Source organism: Cyprinus carpio, chromosome A3 (genome assembly GCF_018340385.1).
Source record: "Cyprinus carpio isolate SPL01 chromosome A3, ASM1834038v1, whole genome shotgun sequence".
Taxonomy (NCBI): Eukaryota; Metazoa; Chordata; class Actinopteri; order Cypriniformes; family Cyprinidae; genus Cyprinus; species Cyprinus carpio.
In genome coordinates this window covers 25,647,874-25,672,780 of record NC_056574.1, presented here as the reverse complement: position 1 = coordinate 25,672,780, position 24,907 = coordinate 25,647,874, and the positions used below count along the sequence as shown (strand labels likewise).

At 39.2% G+C, this 24,907-nt stretch overlaps 1 protein-coding gene across 1 annotated transcript in view; it reads right to left on the bottom strand.

The window, feature by feature from the left end:
- xylt1 (xylosyltransferase I) overlaps positions 1 to 24,907 on the bottom strand; it is a 65,368-nt gene that overhangs the window by 16,378 nt on the left and 24,083 nt on the right. Inside the window, exons 2-4 of the mRNA XM_042726105.1 lie at positions 11,719 to 12,241; positions 7,483 to 7,655; positions 5,171 to 5,373 (exon numbers count right to left, since the gene is read on the bottom strand). Coding sequence (XP_042582039.1) covers positions 5,171 to 5,373; positions 7,483 to 7,655; positions 11,719 to 12,241 — 899 coding nt within the window. The remainder of the gene's footprint in view (positions 1 to 5,170; positions 5,374 to 7,482; positions 7,656 to 11,718; positions 12,242 to 24,907) is intronic.

The following is a 24,907-nucleotide window of genomic DNA, read 5'->3' as shown; positions in this document are numbered from 1 at the left end:
TACACACTTCTCTCTCAATTCTTTTTTTTTCACTGCAGGCTTCTGGTACAGAGGAAAGAATTTACACTGAAGAAATCTTTATTTATCGCAATACCAGGGAAAGTGGAATTTGAAAAATGCCTTGCTCAAAGGAACAGCAGTCGTAGCTCACATTTTTGGGGATCAAACCAGCAACGTTTTGGTTACTAGCCTTGACTATGAACAAGAATTGCAATAAAGTTTTCAAATTACTGTTAGATAGTAATTGCGAACATTCTTGCGATAAAAGTCAATGAGAGAATTCAATGTTAAAGGTGCCATACCATTATACTTTACTTTTAAATTCTTATTATAACCTTAATAATTCACTTCTTATAAAGCTTACAAATTTAACCCTTGTACTGTGGTGAACATCCTTTATCTAATTTGGATTTCCCAGTCAAAAATGACCAGTCTCTCATTATAAAACTGTAATAGCAAATAGCAAAACAAGAAATTTACAAGCAATTTTTTGTAGGCCAGTCATTTTTGACTAGGAACACCACATGTATAACAAGGTCAGGAAAAAAATAAATGAAAATTGTTTTGTATGCGCAAAATCAGTAAATATTAGTCCTATGCACTAAAATTAACTAGGATTGGTTGGTTCTGAATTAATTGAAAAAAAAAAAAAAAAAAAAAAAAAAAAAGTGAAGAAGAAAACTGACTCCTATTTTGTGTCCAAAAGAAGGCAACAAATGTTTATTTGCCACCAAACAGTTATAAATAGCTGAGGTGAATTTGTTGATGCTTGCATGTGATTTTTAGCTCCATAGTAAACGCTCTGTCATTCTGTCATCACTTGCATGATGTCGTCTACATGCCTACAGCCGCACACGTCAATCACATATCTACTCTATCTCACACGTCTCTTAAGTTTCAACAGCTTAAGATGCTATATCATCCTATGTTATACAGCCACATTAAATCTTTAACTGCTGTGGTAAAAAGATCAAAACACACAAATGCACTCAGACCTCCAGTGTCTTCCTGTTTGCCAAAGATCAGCACAGGAAACCCAGGGTGGCATGTGCTCAGTGCATGTACATCTGCCAGTCACTCCCTGCGCTGGCTAAACTCAGACCTCAGGCTATTAGAGTGCTGTATTCTGTAACCGAGCTACCAGCGAGATTTGAAATCTGACTGCAGTGCAATAATAATGAGCATCAGTCTGAGTGGGAAAGAGCAGGAGAAAGAGAGAGACAGAGGGGATGTTTACGCTTAATTTTTGAGGTCTCTTCATGGTATTAAAATTTTCTCTAGGCACTGAATACTTTGAAAGACCTGCTACAATTGCACAGAATGCAACCAGAGCACATCAAGAGGAATACTGTACACCATAATTGCAATGTGCCCAACTGGAACTGGAAGCAAATTATATCTTTTTTGAACACTTTAAAATCCGGCTGTGAAAAAAGCGAAAAATGAATGAAGAATAAAAAAATTAAAATGAAAAATAAAATAAAATGAATAATCACATACAAGTATGCAACTAAATGCAAGAAGACCAATCATAACACAATATGCAAAGTACAGTTAGACAGGAATTATGAACATTCTCAAGTATGCATACTATTTTTTTTTTTCATTTAGTAACCTGAATACACTATTTATAGTATATATTAAATACAGTATATATTGCATAGTACTTAGTAAGCTAGTATTTCATTCCGAAACGTTCTGTAGAGCTGCTCCGTTCCAGAAGAGGGTGTCATGGAGCCCATGTGACCACATGGGAAGAGAAGAACAACAGAGTCCAGACTCATTGTTTTCTCCTTTTCTCTCTTCATGAAGCGTTGACTTAAAAACAGGGCCGGAGAAAAAGAGCAAGATGGGGTGGATAAATGTAAGAAAAGAGCCCGGCGCTCACAACAAAGCCACTGTGTAACAGAGCCCTCCACCCCTGGCGTCCAGGCTCGGCTATAGAGCAGAGAGCTTTTTGTCAGCCCCTTTCACAGGCATCCATGCAGAAGGACGGACATCAGGAGGAAATTAAAGGGGAAAATAAGCAGCTAAGTCACCAGACACAGGTAACACATGTCCCTCAACACCGCAGCTACAACATGCGGAAAAAGCCTTCCGCAAAAGGGCTGTGCACAGGTCTTTAGGAAGGCCAAAACTGAAGACGTCCTCCCAGGACCTCTAACACGCACTGTCATATGCATTTAGCTGGTAATGGGAGCAGCTGTTATGAAGCTGAACGCAGTCTGCAGTGTCACTAAAGTCAACCTTCTGCAAACACATTAAAGTCATGCATGCAGTTGAACATTGTCTGTGGCTTTGTTTCTATCTCCTCAACTCGCTTACTCTGTCAAAGGCCATTGGTTGCATGAGTGAGAAAAACATTCAATGTCAGAAAGATAGCCCTTTAAGTCATTCTAGCCAAATTGTGATTTGGTCTAAAGGAGTCCAAACAGGCTTCGTCCTTTTGAACTATCTGTCTGTGCTCACTTTTGTCCAATCAGAGGAGATCTTTCACCTACAGCACCGGAGAGCAACAGTCAGGTTCTGGAAGTAAAAAAGTTGGGTTCTCCATAGGGGAATTAACAATAACTTAAGTGAAAGTGAAAAAAAAAAAGTGAAAGTCGTGACATTTGTCAAGTATGGTAACCCATACTCGAAATTGGTGCTCTGCATTTAACCCATCCAAGTGCACACACACATCAGTGAGAACTGAACACACCACCGGAGCAGTGGGCAGCTATATACAGCGCCCGGGGAGCAACTGGGGGTTCAGTGCCTTGCTCAAGGGCACTTCAGCCATGGGTATTGAGGGTGGAAGAGAGCGCTGTTCATTCACTCCCTCCCACCTACAACTCCTGCCAGCACCGAGACTTGAACCTGCGACCTTCTGGTTACAAGTCCAAATCTCTAACCATTAGGCCACAGCTGCCCCCAAACAAACCTTTACAGACAGATGTAGGGTGAGCTATAAGGCTGTTAATCGATGGTACATCAGCCTGCATTATTTCAACCTCTTTTTTAAATTATTGTGTTCAACAGCAGAAAACCCTGGCAAAATCTACATGACCCATGATTATGCAGCGAAACCGCCACCAATCAAAGAATATATAACTACGCCAAAATTTAAAACTGTAAAAATTACGCCAAAGGTGAATTATGTGAATTATGTAAAGTCAGTTTCCCTTCACTCTCAAACTATTTAAATATTTGCATGTTTAAGATGCATACTTTGCAATAAATATAAAATGTTGTATATAAATATCTAAACATCAGAGGTGTACTCCAGAAAGCAAGGTTAACTTATCATCACATATACAATGAACTCTCAGTTGATTAACCCAAACCTTGCTTACCTGAGGTAAAGGTATGCTGGTTACATGTATGGGTGTGGGTTTGGTTTAATTAGAGTATGTTCACGGTTAACACACAAGACATTCTTAACAGAGCGATGAATTGGTGAGTCATTATGGAAACTATACATTATATAACTATTTTGAATTAAATATAATATTGTGCGCAATCTGTCATGCCCACTGGTAGTGCTGAAGTAAACTAAGCCTGAAACAGAACCTACTCTGGAGCAGGTTATGTTCAGAGTAAGTTTCTATGTCTACTTGCATACTCTGAAAGTTACCTTTGGAACCGAATGCTGAGTTTATCTACTTACTTACCCTTAAACATACCCAGGTATGTCAAATAAGCTTCAAATCAAAGTTCACCTTGTAGCTGGTTGGTTTGGTTCATATAAAGACTTGAATGGTAAAAATACTTCCAGAACCATGGCCGCTAAACAAGTGGGCAGGCACTGTTGCACTCTATACACTTCAATATACTTCAGAAAGACAGAAACAGAACGATGCTTTGTGGTAGCAACCCTTGATTAAGAGTGCATGAGCAGACTTATATAAACATACTTTTTCATGTTGTGGACTTCACACTGTCTTCAACATATCTTTTGCTGAATTTATTTTCCTCACAGCTTCATCTCTGCTGACCCATGTTTCTGTTGTGATAGTGGACTGAGAAATAACTCTCCATTACTACAACCGGAGAAGCTGGATCGGACTCCTTAATGGACCGATTTTTCCTCATGTTTTAGAGAAATGGTGTTTCCTCACAGTATAATACAGATGATAGCAACTACATCACTGCACTACACACACACACACACACACCCTGACAGGCTACTTATAGCTTGCACCTGAACCCTACTCCAAGCTTGAGATGAAAATAATCATTTTATTTTTCCTTGATGTTCCATTTAAAGGGGCTTTGGCTCATAGCTAACTTTCCTCTCTGGTCTGGAGGTGTGGCGTGAGACAGAGTGATAGAGAGGCAGGATTAACCTTGAACGGCTGCGCGGGACAAGCCAGAATTCATCACATGACTGCATCGATCTCTAACACCCTGATTTCTGAGGGCTGCAGAAAATTACATGGCTGTAATATTGATTGAAGCCGGGGGAGTAGCTGGGATACTCTACCTCTCATCCTGCTCTTATTATGGACTGAAGAATTATGCATGCTAATGGCATTTATCATGGTGATAATTCAAATCTTCAGACACAGTTCGGCTTACAGACAGAACTGTCACGTTGAGTTACAGGTAATGTGATGAGATACTGGAATACTGGTGCATTTTATTATTATTTTTTTTTTAATGTGAAGAACATTTGGGAAAGAAAAATAGTGGACTTTAAAAAAAAACTCAAAAATGTAAAAAAACTGATTATGCATTTTTTTTTTCATATTATATGTTTTTATTTTAAAAAGCCCCTTTAAGTCCAATATCTTCAAGTTCCTTGTTTTTTTTTTTTTTGTTGTGGGGCTTTGTCAATATTAAATTGAGCTAATTCAGAATAAACAAGTACAATCTTCACAAGATTCGTAAATGTAATCCCTTTACAGCTCTATGAACCATCAAGCTTGTTCACACCAGATCAAACAGCCAATGGTGATCACAATTACCCATAATCCCCCGGCTAAACTAAATTGTGACATTGCTTGGAACTAATCTCCCAGCAGCCCACAGCTAAATGCTATAGTCAGGTGTTAACTCAATTGTTCTCTGTTGCAACCAATAAACTTGAATCATTCCTGAGAGAAAACAATGATAATCCAAGCAATGCAAATGATATCAACAGAATAATCAGTCAAAAGTGGAGTAATGCGAGATAATGATGACTCACCTGATTGGATAATCAGCAGCACTCAGGTTGATGAAGAAATCCCAGGACCAATCACGCATGGCCAGCAGGTCCTTCATGCTCTGCAGATACATGGTAAGCAGACTGGCACCACCCCATATCGTAGACATACGCCACGGTGTGACCCGGACGTTAGGATACTGGTGAGCTAGAGCCATCATCTGCCTGTGCAGGTAGTTGGATCGCTGCGGGGTGAAATAAGACAATTTGGAGCCTGAGAACTTTATCTGGGATCAGTCAGTCAAATGTGACCAGTGTTATTATGAGATAAACAAAGTCTGACCATCCACTAAGGGCACCTTGTGGGGAAAAACTAATTGAATGAAGTGGATGAGACTTTTTCAAACAGTCAGGTGGCACAGAGTTTCCTATAATGTGTGTACACTGCAACATTTTCTTAGTCAGTGAATTTGTCTGGTTTTCCAGGCTTTTACTTGAAAAGCAAAATTGCATAATATATTATTGGACTTGTTTTCAAAGAATTAAATCAAATTAAATTTACTTTTCTTACCCCACTGGTAAAAAGTTTTAAACAAACCTAAGAACACTTAGTAGGGATGCACATATATTAAAATTCAATCCAATAGCCAACAATTACTTTGAAATTATGACCAATAAATAGATATTATTTTGTCTAAATAAAAAATAAAACACTGAAAATTCAAATCAATAATTTTAAATGCTACAAGTGAATTTAAGCATCACTGTACAACACTGTAATATACAATATGAAAATGATATTCATTTGAAAATGTTGCTAAAGATTACACAAAACAATTAAATGATTAGTTTTTTAAAAATTACTGTTGCCATCTAAAATAATTAGTTAAAAAATTGAAAAGTTAATCTAAATACAATTAATGCACAATTAAATAACCAAAATCATTTGATACATATCCAATATGCATGTTTTGGAGAAGTTTGTGAGGATCAGTGGTGTTTTTGTACATATGGACATTAGACGCTCCAAACACAGACACGATCATGTGTTCTGACAGAGGAACTATTCACTGATGACATCGAGCCGCCTTCAGCTGAGTTTCCACACAATCAGAATGTTTTCACTTGTATTTTGGTGTGTTTAGTGATTCTGAATGGATCCTTATAGTAGTTTATATGCAGTCCTTTGTGGTCTTGTTTGAAATGGCAGGTTGCTTATTTGTCAACATTAATGTATAATTGAGCTTTATGCACTTTTCAGTTGTATAGAATATCTTACGTGACATTTTTGCAAAAAATGTTTGCAAAAAAGAAACCTGAATGTTTAAATCTATCTTGAATTTGTTTTGTTCAAAAATAATTACATGGAATTTGAAAAGTAATAACATTAGAATAAAAATGTTTTTGTGAATAGAAAATATTGGGGGGCCTTGCAGTATTGATTCGGAGAGGAGGGGGGGCTTGGAGTAAAAAGGGTTGAGATCTACTGATCTAACACAATCTTATTTCTCAAGTTTAAGGGATATTTGGATATTTTACTAGAAAACACTACAAAAATGCAAAAAAAAAAAAAAAAAAAAAAAATTTTGGCATGCGAGTGTGAAGCACTATGTTCTCCTTGAGCTATACACATCACAGACTTTGATTCCCTGTGTGTTTTGTGTGTTGTACCACCCAAACTTTAACTCCTCTCTTTTCCTCTGCCCGTTTATGGAGTCATAAAGCTTGTCTCCACGATGATGGACTGATTGAAAAGCAGCTCTTTATCCTGCTCTTTTGAAATTACAAGACAGCGTACTTACCCTACGCATTCCTGCCATAAATTCAAGTAGCTCATTAAGTGTATTTTTGTATGAGTGTAATTAAGGGAGGGGGATTGCAGCATTATGTGTGTGTGTGTGTGTGTGTGTGAACAAACAGCCTTTCATATTCACACTCTATCACTTGCCAAGCTGAGAGAGTAAATGGTGTGAAAGACACTGAAGTATGGCTCTTTAATAATCCCCCATCAGGCTTTTGAACTGAATGAATGGAGGGGCTGGAGCCCACTGTTTACCCTCTCTTCCCATCCCCCACTATTGCTCTTAGAGATGGTCAACTATTCACCCAACAACTGATTAGTTAATGAGTGAGTTTAAATAGTTTATATATTCAAATAGTTCAAATAGTTTTTATATATTCATTTTATATAAACATCTTTTAAATGTATTACATTTTGTATTTTATAGTGTTAACATACTAGCAACCCCACAACTCCTCTCCTCTCCTCTCCTCTCCTCTCCTCTCATTTCAGAATATTCTTATCATTATAGATAGGAAATATTTATAAAACTAGATGGGTGCTGAAGACATACCTGGTCCACGTGAATGTAGTAGAAATGAGATGTGTGGTATATGGCCTTGAAGAGACGCAGCACCTGGCGTGAGGCCCGTCCGTGGACCACCAACATGAAGGCTATTCGCACCGGTACCGCAGGAACAGTCTCCATAGAGTCGTCCTCCCACTGCACATTCATATTCACTTTGCCTGCACAAACACACATACACACGTACATGAGCCACAATGGACTCAAGACTAAATTAGCCACATCTAAACTTAAAACATATTGTCAGTTGCCAGAAATTAACTTAAGGTTAATATTTGCACCCTGTTGCTGGTTTTAAGGGGCATTTTTATGTTTATGAAATTATGAAATAAATAATAAATAAATAAAAAACAAAGAAGAATACTTTAATTCAGCAATGTAGCATTAAACTGATCTAAAGTGACAGTAAAAACACAATGTTACAAAAGATTAAATAAATGTTGCTCTTTCGAACCTTCTAGAACTCTAGAAATAATGCATCCGAGTTTACACACTGATAATAATAATAAATGTTTCCTGAGCACCAAATCAGCATGATAGAATGATTTCTGAAGGATCATGTGACACTGAAGACTGGAGTAATGATGCTAAAGATTCAGCTTTGCCAACACAGGAATAGATTATATATTAAAATATAATAAAATAGCATAAATAAATAAACAAACAAACAAATAAATAAATAACTATAATAATGTTTAGTCTTAGTGAATATTAGAGACATCTTTCAAAAAATCTTACCTAACCCAAACTTTTAAACGGTAATGATTTGAAAAGTTATAGTTGTCATAAATAGTCATTTTCACAGGTTTTGGTCTATATTGTTAAAATATCTAAAAACAATGCTTTCCATGTATTTAGAGTTTATTTTTTAGGTCATCACCTTTTGCAAATATGGTTATAGTCATTATTCACATCTCTAACTACAGGAATATAAAAGGGTCTTTGTTTATTGTAAGAACAGGACAGTTCGGGACAGACTCCTATCAATAAATACAGTCATCAATCTCAAAAACTAACTGTGTGACACAGTCATTGAGATGGAGAGTATCCCTCAATGGTGCAGATGAAACAGAAAAACCTTTGTAACACTTAAATCGAGTTGAGGGTACCTCAGTCCATCTGAGACACTGCTGTAATGCCGGAATCCAGAACCGCAGCGATCCACCACATGATCACTTATTGGCCTATAAGTGTTTCACTGATACCATCTCCACAATGGCTGATATAAGACACCATCCCCGCCTTCCATTGGATATACATTCAGCACTCACAAATAGCTTGGCGCAGACCACAAGGGCTGAGCCTTGGTTGTTTGTGGCTATAATAGAATAAATACGTGGCGGACTGCCTCTCTCTCCATGTCATGGTATAGCCTGCCACTTCTAAAGAAGGGCAAGCTGAGATACTCATTACAGGCAATGAGGTTAATTTTAAATGCTCATATAAAATTACACCGAAGGCACTATGTTTTGGCGCAAGGCCATGCTGACTGAAGACATGGGCCATGAGGGGTAATGACTATAATCTGAGAGCCGAGCCTATCGTTACTGTCTCAAAGTGCACCGGCCTCCCAGACCCTGTGACCCTGAACGGGGGCAGGAGAAGGCACCACTCCTGGCCCTCAGGGAGAACATGGCCATCACTGGATGGGTGGAGGTGGGGAAAGACATGAAGGTGCTTTATTAAAAGCAATTACACCATCTTAAACCCTCAGTGTCCTTTGTCTTCAAGGCCTGACCATCACCTGTCCCTGTGTTTCACTGCATTTCCTATGTGTTCTCAGTGAAACACTGGTCCTGTTATAAGAGTATGCTAACGTTTAGGAACAGAAATGGAGTTGTTTGATTTCGCCTGAAGCAGTGAGCATTTTCAAGGTTTGAGCATCTGTGTTGTCTCTCGCGCCAAGATCTTTCCGATATCACTCTATCACGAGCATGACATGGCAACAGCCCACAATGCAAGAATTCGCTGCAAGTTAAACACAATCTTAATAGACTTTGTTATAAAAATCTACTTCTGTTTAAAAGTTTGGCGTCGGTATGACTTTTTAAAAATATTTTTGAAAGATGTCTCTTATGCTTACCAAGGGTGCATTTGATCCAAAATACAGCCAATGCTGTAATATGTAAAAACTGGGATGGAAACAACTGTGCTGCTTAATACTTTTTCATGATTCTTTGATTAATAGAAACTTCAAAAGAATGGCATTTATTTGAAATAGAAATCTTCTGTAATGTTTACTGTCACTACTAATCAATTTAATGCATCCTTGCTGAATAAAAGTATGAATTTCTTAAAATCATACTGTATATATTCAGAGGAAAAAAGTGTTATTACATAACAAGGTAAATATATAATCTCACAGAGCAGAGTGGAGCAGAGTAAATATACAAACAGTTTAAGGAGTAGAAAAAGAAAATAAAAAAATAGTTAAATGAATGGGAAATACTGCAACTTTCAATATGGTATCGTAGGAATGAACATCCTACCTTTCAGTTAAAAAAGCTCAACTTCTGTTTAGAAACATTGCTTGTTTTAACTCTAGAGAATGTATCGTAATAGCTGGACTGGCCCGAATAGTATAGAGTTTTCCACAGAAGTCAGAGTTTAGAAAAGTAATCTGAGTTTAGCACTCTGAGTTCTGTAAATCTATTCTGCAGATTTCCCTCAACAGTCAACAGTGTTAAAAATGTGCAGATTCCTTGAGGGACCTCATGACCGACAGCATGGACTACATTTGAAACTCATTCATCCAACAACGTTCATTAAAAATCTGCCATTTGTTTCAAATTTAAGTTGCTTCTCTGCTAATTGCCACAACTGTGGCAAACCACTCACGTGGTGGCCATCAAAGACTTCGTCTGTTACCGCATAATGCAATTACAGTTTATAAATACATACAAACACCATCCTTGTGGCTTGTTCGGTCTACTGTTCTTGCTGGAAATAGATGCGTTCATGCCCCACCTCACCCCCTTACAACCTCCACGTGTCCCAGACTCATGTCTCTGTGGTGATGTCCCTGTCATATCTGTCAAAACCCATTCTGGCTTCCGGAAGTTTCTCCGGGCAGAGGCTCTGAGCCCTCAGAAGATCTGTCACTGTTCTATTTGAACGCATCCACAGCCCTGATTTGTGTGCAGACGACTGAGCAGTGCATAATTGCATGAATATGTTTTCTGCAGTCATCTATGGGAGATGGAGACCGGGGGGGTGGGTGGGGGGGGGTGACACAGTACAGCAATTACATCCGTCTAACCTTGTGCGGAAATGCACAATCTCATTTCCAGCCTGTCTCTGATTGTAATTACAAGTGCTGTGAATGTCTGTTACCAGCCCTGTGGCTCTTAATGTGCTACTTCCATAAACCTCCAAAGACAGGATGGCAATTAATTTGGGAACACCATCATTATTTTGAGCATTATTTATCTTAAATTCCCATAAACTCCAGCTAATGTCTCCTTTCATGCCAGTGCAGGTTGATGATTATAATCAGTCCTTATCCCAAAAGAAAACATCAGGACATTGAGTTAAAGACCTCACAAGTACAGTTTTCTCTCCTGTGGTTATGTACTTCCTATTTAAAAAGGAAGTTTGGCCAGAGAATAATATTTTTTTCTTTATATAGGCTTTAGTTGCGTCAAAGCAGTAACCCATTTGCTATTGCTAGTCAGTCGGAGGGGGCGGGTCATTTTCATTCTAGAGAGCATCTGATTGGACAAAAATCTGTGTAGTGCAGGATGAGTTATCAATATTTTTGGTCCATTTTCCAGGAAAATAAACACTTGATGTACATCCGAGTCTAATGGATTATAAAAATAAAAGAAAAAAAAACAGAGCGGAAACTGTTTCATCAATTGGTTGCCATTTGGATTTTGAAAAATGCACTCAAAAACGAATTCATGTTACAGTCAATTGTGAAGGGGTGGGGTTTCCGTGGACTAAATGAATGAAGTCCGGCATCCATCACCAGAGAGAAATCTGTCTTTTTGACTGGAATATCAAGTTTTTTCATTTTGATTAATATTGGAGATCAAAACATAATTTGAAATTAAACACATGAAACAATCATTCACAATAAGATCATTAACATGCATTTCTAAAACAGACCGCTGTAAATTTTATTTCATGTGAACTCTTCTTGTTTAATTTGTCCACTAGTGAAGGTTTCAAAGCTAATAAATGAACTAAAAGTCACAAAATTCCCATCAAGAGTCTACTCACCCTCTGCGGGGCAGTAACGGGTGACCTTCTCGGGCATGAGCTGGCGTTCTTTGTGGCGGCAGTAAACCTCTGCTATCTGCTGCCGGCACTCCTTGGTCTTGGCGCGAGAAAGGGCGGAGATCGCCTCTTTGCCACTGATCTCGCATTTGGGCGGCTGATCATACTTGATGTCGGCGGTGGGCGTGGCTGATCGCTTGGCCTGCTGAAGGTGGTGCCGGTGCTGCTGGGATTGCTGTGGACGGAGGGTGGGATCGGCCCTCCGCTGAAGCTTGGTGCGTGTCTGATTGAAGCCACCTTTATTCTGTGCATACTGAATGACCTCATTGGAGTTCTTGCCCAGACTTTGCTGCGCATGCGCCTTCTCCAGAAGGCCTTGTTTGTGCTTGCCGGGTGTGTGTCTCTGAGTCTGCGAACGCGGCCCGAAATTACTGTTGTCTATATTCTCAAAGTCTTTGGGAACGGAGTTCTCGTTGTTGCTGTCCACGCGGACTTTCTCCTTGGGCCGGTGCGAGAAGTAGCCATCCTGAAACATGAAGACAAAACGGACGAAATCAGTAGCTGCTACCACATAAAACACAACACCATCAAGTATGATACTTCAATTTCTTTTACAGGCAATCAGACATATTTTGGTTGAACAATATCATGGGTAAATACAAATCTAATAATTTTACATTGAAGGAGGAACAGAGAATATCAGAGACCTGGAGATGGGCTCTTTTGACAACCTCCTATCAACCACATAGAACACCCTTGGAACTGCATATCAACATGCTAACAGTCTCTCAGAGCACCTTAGCAACCACCCCTAGCACTTCTTACAGTTTTACAATTCAGAAAACATCTAGTTCCTTGTGCTCTAAAAAACGGCATATTCAGACAGGTGTCTGCTGGTATATGAGTAATATTATTGAGCGACAGTGAAACTATTCAGAAGAGTATGTAACCTTATCAGACTTTAACCACACAGTAATTCACAGGGAGCATGAGCTCAGGTCATTTCTGATATTTTGCAGTTTCCTAAAAGTGTCACTGTTGATGAAATATCCTTCTGGTAACAGTGTGTGCAACAGGAAGGAGGTTGCAGCCATGCCCTGAGCGCTGCTATGATTGCAGGAGACATCTCTGTACCTGTGAAAGCATTAGGAGAGGGTATGATCTCTGATATGACAGGACGACTATCTACACGGTGTTTTGCAAAAGACTGTGCTATTTTTTTTTTTTCATTTTATCTCTTTATATCTTTTGTTGATTCCATTAGCAAGTCATTCGCCCATTTCAGCTCGAAGTTAAACGCCAACTCAGTCTCATACTGAAACTGAAGATGTTTTTTTTTAAGTACACTGATATTTATTTTGTAAGTGTAAGCTATTTTTTTTTTTTATTTGAAAGAAAGTAAAACTTTTCTGCAAGCATGCATTAAATATCAAATGTGACAACTGCAGGAGCATGACTGTTTTCAACATTGACAATAATAAATGTTTCTTAAGCATAAAATCAGCATATTAGAATGATTTCTGAAGGATCATGTGACACTGAAGACTAGAGTAATGATGCTGAAAATTCAGTTGAAAATTCACAGCTGTTGCATCAGTGACTTTTTTCCCTTAATAACAGTGATTTTCAGCCATGCAAATACAACTCCTATTTACTTGAATGAGGAACGGCTGAACATAACTGTTTGCATACATTACATTTTCATAACAAATTTAAAATCAATAAAAAAAAAAAACTACATGACATGACCGATATGACCATGCACACTCTAGAGTAAACAAACACGTGACTGTTTTAACTCCAAGGCAGGTCTACATAAGGGTCAATCCATCATATTGAGAGTTTGGATGTCTCTGCCTTATAAAACTCATTTTGTCCACCATTTACTGGGACGGGCTTAAAGGATGCTGTGCATAGCAGAAGACAGCAAAAGAGACATTAATAGGAGGAAATGGAGACAAACTAAGAGAAAATCAAAGCGAAGGAAATGAGGACAGGAAGTAAGACGAGGCTCTGCTGCAACTCTCATTTCCTTACCGTTACGGTGCAATTTGTCTAAAAAGCATTTATTAAAGCTTGTTTGTGAACCCGCGGAGTGTATTATTTGTGAGGAAAAACTTTCGAAGACAAATCCCTGTCGCGTCACCTGTACTTTGGCCCTCTAAAGGCTACCGTTTAGAGCAGACTCCACTCCCATCTGCTCCTCTTCCTCCTCCTCCAGGAGCTTTCAGGAGGAAATTACAGTGCCTGGGATTAATAGCCTGAGCAACCACAGGAGGTAAGTTAGGCTGCTGGAGAAAAGACTATCGATCGCTTGCAAAAATCTGTCATTTCCCAAGGTGCTCTGGGAGCCCTGCTCTGCACCGCTGAGCACCCTGGCAGTCGCAGGCCTTCTGTATTCTCTCTCAAGGGGAGGAGGCTCCCCTCGCTCTTGCATCATCCATCACAGGAATGGTGGGAGTCGCACACTCGTTTATCAAGCACACTTTTATCGGGCTCTTTTTCCGCCTCTCTGATGGTGAAGAACATCACACAAGGCCACACACACATGAACACTAGAGCTGGGCAGTATGATAGTATATACCAGGGGTCGGCAACCTACGGCACGCGTGCCAACGGTGGCAGCACACGAAAAATAGGGAAAACTGCATAGGCCTACTCACATACAGTACATTTTGAGGTAATAACGTCTAATAGTCACACAGCCTGTTAGGAGCTATAAATAATAATAAGATAATAATAAACTTTATTTTCCATAGTGCCTTTAAATGTAGATCTCAAAGCACTTTACAAAAACAAATAAAACAAATACACTGTATAAAATAATACAACAAGCAAAAATATGAAAAGAAATACAATCAAAACGAGGACAAATAAAACAATATAAAAATAATACAAATGTTTAATTGAAAGCTACCCTAAAAAAATGAGTTTTAAGGCGAGATTTAAAAATGCTAAGAGTTTTAGCTTGCCTTATCTCAGTTGGTATAGAATTCCATAGTTTTGGAGCTAATAAAGAAAAAGCCCTATCGCCCATCAATCTTAAACGGGTTAATGGAACAGTTAAAAGACCAGTTTCAGATGAGCGAAGGTCACGTGTTGGAGTATAAGGAATTAAAAGCTCAGACAAATATTGAGGTGCCAACCCATGTAAAGCCTTGTAAGTAAGCATCAAAATGTTAAAAATCAACCCTAAAACTAACAGGGAGCCAATGTAAAGACTCCAAGGCCAGAGTAATATGATCTCACTCATCCTAGTTCTAGTAAGGATTCTAGCAGCCGAATTTTGCACTACCTGCAATTTGTTTAGGGTAGCTTTTGAAGCCCCAGCCAAGAAGGTATTACAATAATCAATCCTGGTAAACACAAAAGTGTTAATCAACCTCTAAGCAACAGGAAAAGACAGCATTGGACGTAGTCTGGTAATATTTCTAAGATGAAAAAACATTATTAATGTGTGAGAATTAACTTGCGCTAGTCTACGGATGCGCGCGTGACCGCTGCACATACTAGGCGCTTCAGATTACAGCCTCACTGTACATTCACACGGGGCGTCGACGCTTGATGGAGGGCCTTTCTGAAGCTAGGTGCTGACGCGACCATCATAGTGACAATAGCCAACCATATTAGTTTTCTGGTGTTGTATGAAAGCGATTGGTTAGCGTCTGCACCAGGCTATTTGCATAAGGCGATCTGATTGGCTGACGTCTGTGTTGGCACTTGAAAAGTTGAAAAGTTTTCAACTTTTGCCGCGAGCAACAGACCCAACGCGATGCGTCGGACAATTCATTTTGGCAACGCTTGACATCACTCCATTCAAAGTAAACGAGAGGCGTTGACACCAACGCCCCATGTGATTGGGATGTCAGCGGTCTAACAGCGCTCGTCAATGTCAAAATGACTGAGATGGCCAATCAAATCAAAGTAGGCGGGGTTTACTGTTGACAGAAGCAGAGCGCGAGGCGTCAGTTTAACGTTAAAGAGAGAGGTAAGATGAAGCTGCAAATCATTTAATATTAGTCCACTTTTGACAATATGTTTAATGATAGAAATGTTAAATGACCGACAGCTATATCCAGTGATGCAAACTACTCAAATTTTTTTCTCAAAAATGGCCATTTTGAGAGAGAGAGAGAGAGAGAGAGAGAGAGAGAGAGACGTGTAATTTGTCTGCTTATGTGTCTCTCTCTACAAATAATGAAGCTGAGTTTAGTTACTTAAAAAAAGCTTTTTTAGCCCCCTCGTTGCTGAGAAATATAATGTAGCGATTCAGCATTGATTAATAAAAGACGCATGGCAGCCCTGACAGCAAGTTTATAAATGTTACTTTTTGCACAGCGCGATCTCAGATCTCTGTATGCGAGTGGTGTGTGTGCGCGCATGCATCAATTAAAGCAGCGCATTAATATAGAACGGTGATTAAACTGAACATTTTTAATGCATTGGCCTTGTCACACACACGCATACAGTGGTGTTCAGTATGGTCACACTGCATATCTGTAAGAAAAGTTTAAAAAACAATTTATGAAAATTGCATGAAAATCAAATAGGCCTATTGTTTCTTATCGTATCATTTAAAAATGTGTATGTACTGTATAAATACAAAATGCATTAAAGGGCGGCGGGGTGGGGGTGTTGGCATAATGGTTAGTTATGACTGCTGATATTAATGACAAAATATTTGAGAGAAGATTTCCCTGCAGTCATTGGCACGGCGGTGAGGAACGGTCCGACAATGGAATGCTGCCTTGCCTGTTCTCTCAAAGCCTCATGTCAGAGACTGTTTGACAGCTATAGTTATATGTAACTGTACACCTTAATGGTTTAAATGAATGAATAAGGTTTGAGGGAGAGTACACACATGAAACGTAACACCAAACAACACTCCCTTAATCTGTCCTGATTTTCCTCCAACTTCACAGTCCAGCAGCTAATACGCGGATACTGTGGGAATAATAAAATACTACTTATGTATTTGATCTGTTCTGATCCAGGCCAACTGAATTTCTCGATCCGAGCCCTGTGGAAAGTCAAGAAACCTAAGAGCATAATTTCACCTCAAAACTTAAAGAAACAAATAATGAAATAAAGAAAATGAATAGATTTTTTTTTTTTTGTATTGTAGCAATATTTTCATGACAATTTATTACATTTACATGCAAAGTCCTGCCAAGCAGGATTCTTATCCAGTAAATCCTGAACAAAGAGGGGCCCTGGATTCAAAAAGGCTGAAAACCACATACTCTAACCTCAAGTATGAACTATAATATGGATGTTTTTCTTTTAGAATGCACCACTACTAATAATAATAATTAAAGATGCACTAAAATTCAACATGCAAAAAAAAAAAAAAATCATCCACAATTCCCACAAGTCATGTGGCAAACACCAAAATGCAGGCCATGAGTCGTCTGGATCCAAACGGCTGAATCGCATCTCAGCAGAAGCTTGTTGGACTAACAGCACTGGGACTGAATGGAAACACTGTTAGTCAACTATTAGGACAGTCATAAATACTTCAGTCCTCTGTGAAGCTGATGCAAAAAAACATCAGGAAACATTACATGACTCAGCATAAGGCTACAAGATATGAGCTTTGACTGTGCAAAAAAATATGGATGGGAAATGGATGTGTGAGCTGGTGCACATATGGATGTAGACATGAAAAGAGAGTTAATGCAAAGAAACTATAGGGCATTTCGCACCGCTTTAGTTCCAGAACTAAATGTACAGTACTAAAGTTCTGGGACGATTTTGTGCGAACTATTTCCAAGTACCATTTAAAGGGTTGCATTCGCACTGACAGTGTGTACTAGGAAGTACCGGTCGACAGCGACGTCATTTGTGCGGGGCGTTCAACAACGGAAACAAAGAAGAACGACGTTAACAACAGGAGGATTGAGGACGCTGTGATCGGAGCTGTGTCTTTGTTGTGTCTCGCGGGTTTCACAATAATGGATGGGAAATGTTGACGTATACATAAACCGATTGAAAGAACGGAAAGGAGGACTAAGAATCTCCAAGAATCTCTCTGGCAGTGCTACATTTTCTACAAGTGCCTGCACTTCAGCGTCCGTCCATCTATCGCTGTCCATCATATTTGCGAAACAAGTTGACACAATGTTTACAGTATGTTTACACAGTGTTTTAAATCATGGTGTGTGAGGACGTTTCCGTACACATTTGGCCAATCAGTGTATACTTACGTCATATGTAGTAACAGTTGTGCTGGTAAGACCCTAATTTGGTTAAATTATGAGCTAATTTGGTTCTCGAAAAAGGCAGTCCGGTACTAAAATCGCACTCAAATCGCCCGGGGGTGCGAAAACGCCAAAAAGGGGGTAGTTCCACAATTAGTTCTGGTACTATGAAAAGGTTCCTGCATTGAAAAAGGCCCTTATGTGACTATGATGCAAGACAATGGGCCAGGAACTAAAATGTCACTTACCATGAATAATCTCACAGTCTCTGACTAAATCTAAACCCCCACAGTTTGCTTTACCCAAAATTTATAACAAATTTGATAATGCAATAAGCATGCACTAGGAAATGCAGACTGCAAATCCAAAAGTCACTTCCAATCACCATTTATGCTATTTTTGACCATATGTAACACCTCACAGTTTTCTTCCCCCAGCAGAAGGTCGGCAGAGTTTACCTCACCCTGTGCCCCAGGGATGCAGGGGTCACCTTCCCAGAGGGTGCCCTCTCGCTGACCTCTCAGCCTAGGTGGCTGCGCAGGGCCGGTGTTGAATGAGTCACAGAGAGCTGGGGGTGGGGAGAGGGGCACATGTGAAGACTAGACACAGAAGGTGGGCTTGCGAGCTGAATATAGTATGCGGGATAGGCACTGGAACCCAACTCTGACCTTTCCTACACCATCAATCACTGTGACTGTCTACAAGCTACTCAATCTAAACTAAACCGATGCCAGCGATCCACGTCGAATCCTCATTCACAGAGCATGTGTCTGATTCTTAATAAAAACAGCCACAGCTGACCTGCTTGTAAAGGTCAAACTCTGGACAAGTACAAAAGAACACTAGGGCTTTGTTCTGAACAGTAGCACAGTACATGCCACAATAAACATTTCAAACAGTAGTACTCTTACTAATCCTTTCAAATAATGAACCATGAAAGTGAATTAGGGCTGATATTACTCACATGTAAATACAGTAGGGGGTCAAATCAGGCACATTACGATGTGAGATACATAAGGTCATCAAAGGTAATGTGCCATTCAGTACTGAATAGGAAAAAATGTAATTAAATTCCAATTTATTTTTTCTATTAATTTGAATTAGGCAGCAAATAGGATGCAGAACTGTAATTTGAATTTATGGAGACAGAATAAAAATGAATAAAAATTCTGAAATTCAAATGAACTGAAATTCCTTTGAACTGAAATTCCTTTGAAAAGGAAGGAACATTCATGTAACTACATGTATTTTCCTGTATTAAAAAGGTTTGTCAAGAGAATTTTTTTGTGGAAAAAAGCTTTGTCTACAGTTTAAAAAGGTGTGAAGTTTATACAGTATATTTTATTACGCATTCAGAAAATCTGCTAATTGTGCACAGTATTCAGACTATGTACTACTGAAATTATAAAGAGTAGTATGCTATTGGCCAAGCAAAGCCAAGCACTAGATGTTGGTCAATGGTATCATCCAACATTTATACAATATTCTCAAGGCGTTTATATCTTGCTGCTATCATCTTGTGCTTTCTTGCTGAAGGTGGAAGCCAAGCTAAACCAAACTGAATTAAAATTGATTCAGATAATAGGTAGATTGAGTGAAAATTGCCTCTGGGATTTCATCACCTCTCCAAACAGAACAGTTGTTCCTAACAAAGAGGCAGACATCAAGGACAGACAGAAAGAAGGAACTTGATGGTTAACCTAGCCTTTCTTTCAAACAACAGCAACCACAGAGGAAGTCGTTCATTGTTTGTCAAGCCAGCCAGACATGCAGTCCAACAAGCCTGCATGCAACCACACTTAAGAAAACATGATCTAGCAGTACAGTATTTGCATACCTAGAGATATCGCCCTCCTCTTTCCCTCTGTTACATGGTTTTACTCTGAGCAATGCTGTTGTCTGGAACCATAGTCATTCTTGCTCACAGCTCTGAGTGGGCTACTGGGAAAATAGTGAAAAACGCCTTCCACTAGAGATGACAAATAAGCCCAGCTCAGCCAAGCGGACTGTCAGAGCTACAACACCTTCTTCTACACGACCAACATGAGTCAGAGAGACCACAGCAAAGCCAGAACAAGGATTTTACATTAGAGGAGATAAAAAGCAGATGAGGCTTTTTCAAAAGGAGAAAAAGAGAGAGAAAAGGCAAGAGGAGAAGAAAAATCAAGACAGCAAAGATGACAAACCGAAACAAGCCCGCACATGTTTTTGAAACACATTTACTTCCATAATCTGACATTTTAGAGTGAAACAGTGTGGAAAATTTTGAGGTAGAACAATTCATTGCAATTGTCTGAATTATGAAAAGTGTCCATTACATAATAGAATGAAGCCAGACCAAATGAGAGTTTGGTAAAATAGTGCCCATCTCTATATTTGCTCATCGGTTAACATTATCCAATTACCCACATTCTAAAGGGATTGCAAGTTATTACGGATGGATTAAAGATTCAAGAGAAAACACTGCTATTTGGAAAAACATGCACAATCAAACATTCACAATAACCAAGAGCACACACTTAGCTCAGCTTCCATTGTATTTCCACTCTCTGTATGGTCTGTAATTTTAAGTCACTTAGCTACTTTCCACTATCCATCCAAATTCAAAACCACTCAGATAAACCCATTTATACTCCTGACAAACATTCATGATGGACAGGGAATGTAACTAGTTTAAACAGTCTTTTGATAACTAGCTATGGAACATGATCACGGGACTTCAAACGACGACACCTCTGCACAACGACTCCAGTGTTTATCTAGCTTCAGAACTTGAAAGCACATAGAGCTTTCTTTTCCAGCATGTAAAGATAGAGGCGATCATCAGTCCTTGGCTTGATCATGGCCTGCCACAACATGACTGATCATTTGTACACAGATGTAGCACAATACCTCACTATACCGAATAGTCACTGCAAAGCACCCTGACCTACTTCCTTGCTATGCTTGCTTTATTAACTCTGCAAACTGAAAAAAATTATTATGATAGCTACAGAACAGGCTTATTTTGAGATAGAGAAATGCTGTTTGGTGCTTCATTACTGACAATAATATGTTTAGTTTATGAAAAAATACAGTAATTCTATTTAAAAGCTTTGTATTTAGCTATGAAACATTTTTACAGACTTCACCATCAACAGATTAACATAACTAATACGAGGGCATGAGCTCTAATTGTTTGGGCATTAACAACAGTGCCTCAAGTATGAAGATTTGCATATGAACCTCTATCTGGTCTGTGATTTGTGCACTAAGCTGCCTTTCACAGCTGGTGGACTAAGCTCAGAATCATCAGTTTTGAATTCTCTGTGAAAAGTGCTGAGATTCCCCTTAAGCCTCCACTTGAGGCGCTTTGTGGCGTTTTTCCTATTGAACGCAGCCCCAAGCTCGCTGAGCACCTGTTGGCATGCGGCCTGATTGGCATCATCCTCTTCCCTCTGAAGCACAAGGCCCACAGCTCTCACCAGTGCAAATGAGCAAACATTAAGCCAGGCTTAGCCCGCTGCTTTAAGGTTTAAGGCCTCAGCTTTTGTATCAAGTGGTCAACAGTAATCCATTATGGTAGGGATTTCTGGCACTGTCTCAGAAAATGCTTTCCTAAGTCTGAGGGATACGGAGTCACGCAGCTCAACTAGTGAAAGCTGGCCCGTTTTAGAAGGTTTCCAGTTGCCAGCCCCACATCTCATCAGTCTTACACATTCTGTTCTTCTGTAGCAGGCTTGAGCAAAATTCTGTTCTGAAGAAATGGCTCCCTTTCAGTTCATGAGCTGGAATTTGAATAGAACTGGACAAATCTCACAGGAAGTTGAACTGGAACAACAGGAGGAGGTTTACTGAACCGTAATTCAAAGAAATTCAACACAAGCAATGCATTCTGAGAAATAAATTGTACTTCAACCCTGGTCGAAAAAGGTTAATTTATTAAAGGGCTAGTTCACTCAAAAATCTTGTCATTGCAAACCTGTATGCTTTTAAGAAAATATTTGTAAACTTTTCAAGAATTTCTCTTAAGAAATGAATTGACCTCTTTCTTAAGAAGATTTTTATGAATCCAGCCACTTAATACTATCAGAGAACAACGTCATGTTCCGCAAATATTCTATAGTTAAAGCCATTACATCAAAACAAACAAACTACCACCTTTCCGTCGACAGGAAACCGCCGTTAATGAGGGGGGTAAAGCCTTGTAGGCAGAGTGTTTAAAGAGGCATACAAAAGAGGCAGCACAGCAATTAGAGAGAATCCACAATGGATGCAGCCACTCTCGGCTAAGGATTTCTTAATGAATGCTCGAGGTGCTGCTTGTGAGACAGATTGCTCGACATGTAGCCTCCTTGCATACGAAGTGGTCTGGGACTCGGGCCCCAATACCTTTACATAACCGCCCTTTTCAGTCAGGAAGTGTGGGAGAACTAGGCTTCAGCTTTGTGTGGGCGACAGGACTGCGGGGCGTAAGTGTAAAAAGCAGGTCTGTGTAGGAAGAACGATTGCTCGTTCATTCCGCTTGTGTAAATACGCTGAAACCCACCATGCTCAGAAATACCCTTCCATGAACCATGACCGAAAACAGCCCCACCCTGGCTCGGTTCCTTCGGTTCTCTCAGCCACATGCACCACCAGTGGCACACTGGAACGGGGTGTATTTTGGGCTAATCTCTTCGCTGATTGCTAATAGTAAGGTACATGCATGGAACAACCCAGATTTGGACATAATGACAGCAGCAAGGTCAGCGCAAAAGGTGGTTTTCCAGGCCTGTTATTTGGAAGGCATCAACCAACAGTGAACTCAAATGTCCAGGCGGTTGTCTGTGGCCCATGTTTAGGAATCATTACTTGGCATAGCATTCCATCCCTCCCATCCCAATTTCAAAGACTATGGCCAATGGCACAACTCAGCAGGTCTCAATTAGATTTTTGGTAACATATTAGCATGCTGACCCACAATGAAAGGGCACGTTTGTCTGAATACAATGATCAAACTGCATTAATTTACATAGTTAGCAATGGAATAAAATATATGGCAGCTTTACTTTAATAGTTACAAATCTAGAGAAAACCAGCATGTGGGAAACTGTAGTACCTTGTAAAATCTAATTACACAACAATGGCAGTCATTGTGTTGAGTACATAAAGTATGTTTTTATACAAATCATACAAACAAACCATTTCCTAATTATTCCCCATTAAGAGCTACTTTATAAAACTGTGCATTGATACAAAAAAAGCAAACAAACAGTAAAAAAGCAGCAAACTGAAAGCCAAATTATAATTAGAAGCTGTTGCAGTCTTAAAAAAGAGAGCAGAAGGTACATCCAAATTTCTCTGCTCCTCCGCGACAAGTCACTGTAGGCCTATATCTAAAAATATTTAATGACAATTATAGACTAGATGTGCGAGGAGGGAACCAATTTAGACAAATATTGGCAGCATGCGCTCTACATCCTTTATCTGAGTGTGACGCAGAGCGGATGTCGATATGAGAAAATCAGTGGCTAGAATAGTGATGCAACAGTCTTGTTCAGCATCGTGGTGCCCTTTCACGGGCAGCAGACCACTGCAACTGCATTCAACGCCAGCAGATGCTCAAAACACTTCCCTTCTGTTCATGATTCAGTACTTTTGCTGTTTGCTCTGCTGCAACTGCAAAAGAAAACAAGCTGTTTCAATATTCACACACCTTTTAATCCGATTGAGAGTTCTGAGGTCTGTTGTTTGCCTGAGAAAAAGCCATTTTTCTTTTTTGGTTAGTCTTTTTTTCTTCAGAGCTCAATAAATCTGCATATACACCGTGAAAAAGGAACCAATCAGCTCTCTTCTCCATCTCCCCTAATAGATCCATCAGCTGATATTCAGTTCTGATAATAACCTATGACTGATGTCCATGCATTAATGTGCCCCCAGATTGGAAACCAAATAACATATTATCTACATCTGACATCCCAGTTCTGCACTGAATCCAAGCTCAGTCTGGCATTTGCTTAATTTGTCTTTTTCAGGTCTCAGCAGTTTAATTCTCAGTATTCCCTCAAGAAGCCAACTACCTCTTGGCAGGCCGTCCTTGTAATTAAGAATAAATGATCTTCCTGGTTAAAAAAAAGTTAAAGAAGCATTGTATGCTTATCAGTGCAGCATTTTTTTTTTTATCAAAATTGCAGTAAAACTGTAAAATTGTGAAATATTTCAGTTTAAAATAACTTTTTCCTATTTTAATTTATTTAATGTATTTTTATTTTTTTATTCCTGTGAAAGCATCATTCCTCCAGTCTTTAGAAATCATTTTAATATGCTGATTTGCTGCTCAAGAAACATGTGAATTATTATGTTGACAACAGCTGTGCTGCTTAATATTTTTGCAGAAATCATGATACTTTTTTCCCAGGATTCTTTGATAAATGTAAAGTTCATAAAAAAAAATAAAAATAAAGAAATCTCTTGTAACATTATGTTGTTACTGTTACTTTTGATCAATTGCATGCATCCTTGCTGAAAAAAGTATTAATTTCTAAAAAAAAAAAAAAAAAAAAAAAAAAAAAAAACTTCAGTAGTGTAATTTTTGGTTATATCAAAGCATGCATACTTTGTGAATGGGTGTCATGCATTGAAAGTGGACGCAATTCAATGTTTATGGTGTAATTGCCCAGGACCACCAGTACCAGACCAATACCCTGTAATTTACACACTCAGTTTCAACAAAAGAGCCCAACCTGGTACCCAAGTACTGTTCATTGTTCCCCACATGTCTGTTCTGCCCAGCCAGAGCTGTGCAAATGTAAAAGGTAGCTGGAGGCTCCTATATGAACCTGCCCACCACTTGCCCACGCGCACCCATCTTTCCAATATTCAGCCACAACTAATCCTGATCTCTAAAACCTTTGGCTTATTTTAAAATCTCAGTATCACCATTTGTCAGTTATTGGCTATAAAATAAAAAATAATTATCAGCAGAATATTAATTCATGTGCATCCATAGTCCCACCATCACACTCTTCAGA